At 44.8% G+C, this 3,950-nt stretch overlaps 2 protein-coding genes across 2 annotated transcripts; both read right to left on the bottom strand.

Annotated features, from left to right (window-relative positions):
• Positions 1-1,593: 1,593 nt before the first annotated feature.
• On the bottom strand, positions 1,594-2,436 carry TEOVI_000759300 (deoxyribose-phosphate aldolase, putative; the record flags this gene model as incomplete). Its single annotated transcript, XM_067221120.1, has 1 exon — positions 1,594-2,436. One exon carries the CDS (start codon positions 2,434-2,436, stop codon positions 1,594-1,596), a length of 843 nt encoding a protein of 280 aa, XP_067077221.1.
• Positions 2,437-3,016: 580 nt separating this feature from the next.
• Positions 3,017-3,940, bottom strand: TEOVI_000759200 (uncharacterized protein; the record flags this gene model as incomplete). Its single annotated transcript, XM_067221119.1, has 1 exon — positions 3,017-3,940. One exon carries the CDS (start codon positions 3,938-3,940, stop codon positions 3,017-3,019), a length of 924 nt encoding a protein of 307 aa, XP_067077220.1.
• Positions 3,941-3,950: the final 10 nt, after the last annotated feature.

The following is a 3,950-nucleotide window of genomic DNA, read 5'->3' as shown; positions in this document are numbered from 1 at the left end:
AATATCCGCCGTTGTCGGCATCACGCCAACCTCGCCTACTTTGCTATTATTTATTTATTTATTTACTTTTGGTTCTCTTACACACCCCCGTCCCTTATCTTGAACGGAGTATGAACAACTGCAACCTGCCGGAGGGCAAAGAGACAAAAAATATCTTGACAGCTTCTTAACGGAATGCGTTGCCCTCTCTCTGCTGCACTGTTTTAAAAGAAAATGAAAAAAAGTGAAGCGACTGTGACGGATGATAGTAAAAAATGGAAGATTTGCATGGTATCTCCAAGGCACGCGGAGAGCACCCCCAAAGAGGATGATTTATTGCAACAAAAAGACGATCGCCGAAGTACTATACGTAACGCATGAGAGCAAATAAATAAAAATTTAATACACTCGTCGCAGACATTCAAAAAATATTTATACTCTTTCGAAACAAATAGGGGATTGATTGCAAGTTAGGGGGAAATGATGTATTAACATTTTGTGTCACGAGAGTGCTGGGGCAACTCCAACTAAATGTGAAGTCCCAAAACTGTTCGTTACGGCGGATGATGTTTTTATATGTTTAACTAAGGGTGGTGGTGGTGGTGGCAAATACCAATTATCAGAACACACGTATTGGTTGTGCATCATTCAACACATTCAGGCGTTTTGTTAGGAAAAAAGTATGTTTAAGTTCATCATTCACAGAATACCCATGAATATTGGGTAGAGTAACTAGTCTAAGTGGTCCTGGGTGGCGAAATATTCAGACTGAAGAAATACTTCAAATTTGAAGTTTTAAACCGCGGCGGTAAGCCATCCGTCACCTCCGGTCACCGGAGATGCCCTTCTTTTTCTCTTTTGTCCACAGCCATGACACATATTCATAATTCTTCTTAAACAAAATGTATCTTTCCTATAACCATAGCTGCATTGCGCCAAGCACAGTTCCGTGACGTCCAACGGCGTATCCGTATAGAGATAAGCGTTTTTTTTCTTAACTTTTCTACGAGGCTGCACAAAAGGCGAAAGTGATTCATACAAGTGAAATGACCGTCTTTACAAGGAAAAAAAAATTCAACAGCCACATAACCAAAAAGCAGGTACGCAGAATACATTATTTATTTCAAAGAAATATGGAAATTCAGAAACGTAAATTTACCAGTGCCTGATTGTTCCCAACATTTGCCATTCCTTCAATTAGAACGTTTTCCCCCCACTTAAATAAATAACGAAAATAATAGGTGACATAAAAGGTTGGAACCGAGTAACCGCTGCACACAGTCCTGATGGTTATCACATAAAAACGAAACAAAAAAAATAGATCAAACAGAGCACCAGAACCTCCGTGAATGGTTACACAGAATGATCAAAACAGAATTAAAAAAATAAGAAACAACACTCCCAAACACCACCATTACTGTTCCACCAGAACACGGCGTGTAGGTGATAACAATGGCCTGGCACCACCAAAGTGAAAAAAAAAAGAAGGAAACATAAATATTAACTTGAAACCACTCCCGGACGCCCACTCACCCCAATTCGCGCACCTGTAACCACTATTGTATTCAAAATCAAATATGTCACAGCCTTCACATACTCAGCAACAAACATCCGTTAGTATTTACTGCGGGAGCGGTCGGTATGTGTTATGATGGCAATACCGCTGCTTGTGCCAATGCGTGATACACCAACCTTCACATATTGCAGAGCCGTTTCGCGATCACGCACACCACCACTTACCTTTACCTTCGCTTCGTTTCCAACAGTCGCCAACATCATATCAACAGCTTCGGGCGTGGCACCACCAATGTTGAATCCTGTGGAGGTTTTCACAAATGATGCACCAGCAGCGACTGACAGGATGCAGCAGTCAATGATTTCCTCGGGTGTGAGAAGACATGTTTCAAAAATAACTTTTGTGGTCACATTATGGCCACACGCATCCACCACCGCTTTTATGTCGCTGTACACGAGGCAGTAGTTTCGCTCCTTCACGGCACCAACATTAATGACCATATCGATATCGGCGGCACCATCTCGTACTGCCGCAACCGCTTCCGCCACTTTTGCCTCAGTGCTACCAGCCCCAAGTGGAAAACCACAACATGCGGCAACGCGTACACCACTGCCCTTCAGCGCCTTCACACAACAGCGTACCCGGCTGCCATTTACGCAGACGGCGTGAAATCTGTGATCGCGCGCCTCCTTACACAACTTCATTATAAGCGCTTGGGTTGCCTCAGGCTTTAGTAACGTGTGATCAATGAAAGTTGCGAGATTCACATCGTCACCTGGAGGGGATTTACGCCACGAACCGTCACTTACGCTGAGATGTGGAAACTTTGATTCAATTTGTGGAAGGTTGAGCCGCCGAGAAACGAAATGAACTCTTTCGAGAATAGCATCGTTCAGCTTTCCTGTGAAACCCTGCCGCTCTCTCATGTGAAGGTCGGTCATAATCGATAGTTGATAAGTAATGTGTATTATAACCCGCGGTTTCAGGACACAAACACTTATTACAGGTTACAGGGAAAATAACAGAGAAAAACAGATAAAATATGACTTCAAACTTTCAGCACTCCAATAAGAGGACCGTCACCCCCAATAGCAAAACGAAAGGGGAAGAAAGAACGGGAAGAGACCAAAGCATTAAAGAAAAAATGGCACAGTAACCAATGGAATAGAATAGCGAACAGATTTGTGGGGTGACACGGTAGGTATGCGAGTACGCCCCACACGCGCAAACAGAAAACAGACTAACAACACAGTGTCTTTTTTTTTTTTGGTTTTGACAGCGAAACTCTTCTAAAATGCCAGTAGAAATACTCACCGCACGGCACTATTTAGTTTCAGCATGCTGCTACGTGATGCGTCGCCGTATTGTATTTCATGTTTGATCATCATCATATTTCAGCCCACAAATTCCCCGCCCCGCTTCTCCTTTTTTTTTTATTGTGTGTGTGATACCAAACATATAACCGTGTCTTGCACATATACTCGTATCATGCGTATAGGCGTAGATGTCACTTCCACAAAATCACTGCAATCGATTTTTTTTCTTGTTTTTGGTTGCAGCCTTCTCTGTCCTTTTCTCAGTAGTTTGAGTTGGTGCTGGCCCACGTGACACAAGTTGATGCGCCATTTCAATGGCCTCCTCTACCGTTTGTGGCTCCTTCCCTTGAAGCTTCGCGCCTCCAACAACAGATCCGCCATTACGTTCATTTAAGGAGCGACGTCGTCCCCACGCTATAATGCTAAAGCGATCGCCAATGGGTGTATTGACACGGGGAACACCATGTGTAAACGTGTTGTTCACCTCACTTGTGAATGCGAAACAGTCACCATTACGCTGTGGAAACTCAAACTGGTAGCCGGAAGCCTCGTGAACGAAAAGCAGGCTCCGTGTAGCCCCAAGTGTTATCCCAACAGTAAAATCCTCCCGCTGCGGCTCCTCTCCGTTGTTACTGGTTTTAACTGTGCCGTACGCATGACTATCATGATGCTGCGGTTTCCACTGCTGGCCATCACGATAGTAATTCAGCCGCGTGGCGTAGACATCCACATCAAAGTACTCCGCCAGCATCTCCACAACTGCGTTGAAAGTCTCACTGATGTCTGTTGGATTCTCGAAAATTTGGTGTCGGCTCCACTCAATCAAACCACCGTCCTTTGACATCTCTGCCCCAGTTGCGGCAATGAGTTCTCCCTTTAGTCTATTGTAAAGCGCCATATCGTCTTCATCACAGGCAAAGCGGCGAATATACAAGGCATTCCCACGCAGAACCGCCTCGAAATCGTCGCACAGCCGCCCATCGGCTCTCGCTGCTTCAGAGCGCATTACAGAAGCGGCGCACTGAAGGCCTTCATTTTGGAAGACACGACGCGTAGAGAGTCGCTCCAGCAACAGGGTAGAATGCCACAATTGTTGTTTGTCACTCACGGAAGCAACGTTAGTAGCCATGCCGCTAGAT

This window comes from Trypanosoma equiperdum (assembly GCF_001457755.1).
Source record: "Trypanosoma equiperdum strain OVI genome assembly, contig: ctg_1321, whole genome shotgun sequence".
NCBI lineage: Eukaryota > Euglenozoa > Kinetoplastea > Trypanosomatida > Trypanosomatidae > Trypanosoma > Trypanosoma equiperdum.
Note: the sequence above shows the minus strand (reverse complement) of the source record. Positions and strands in the feature narration are given on the sequence as shown.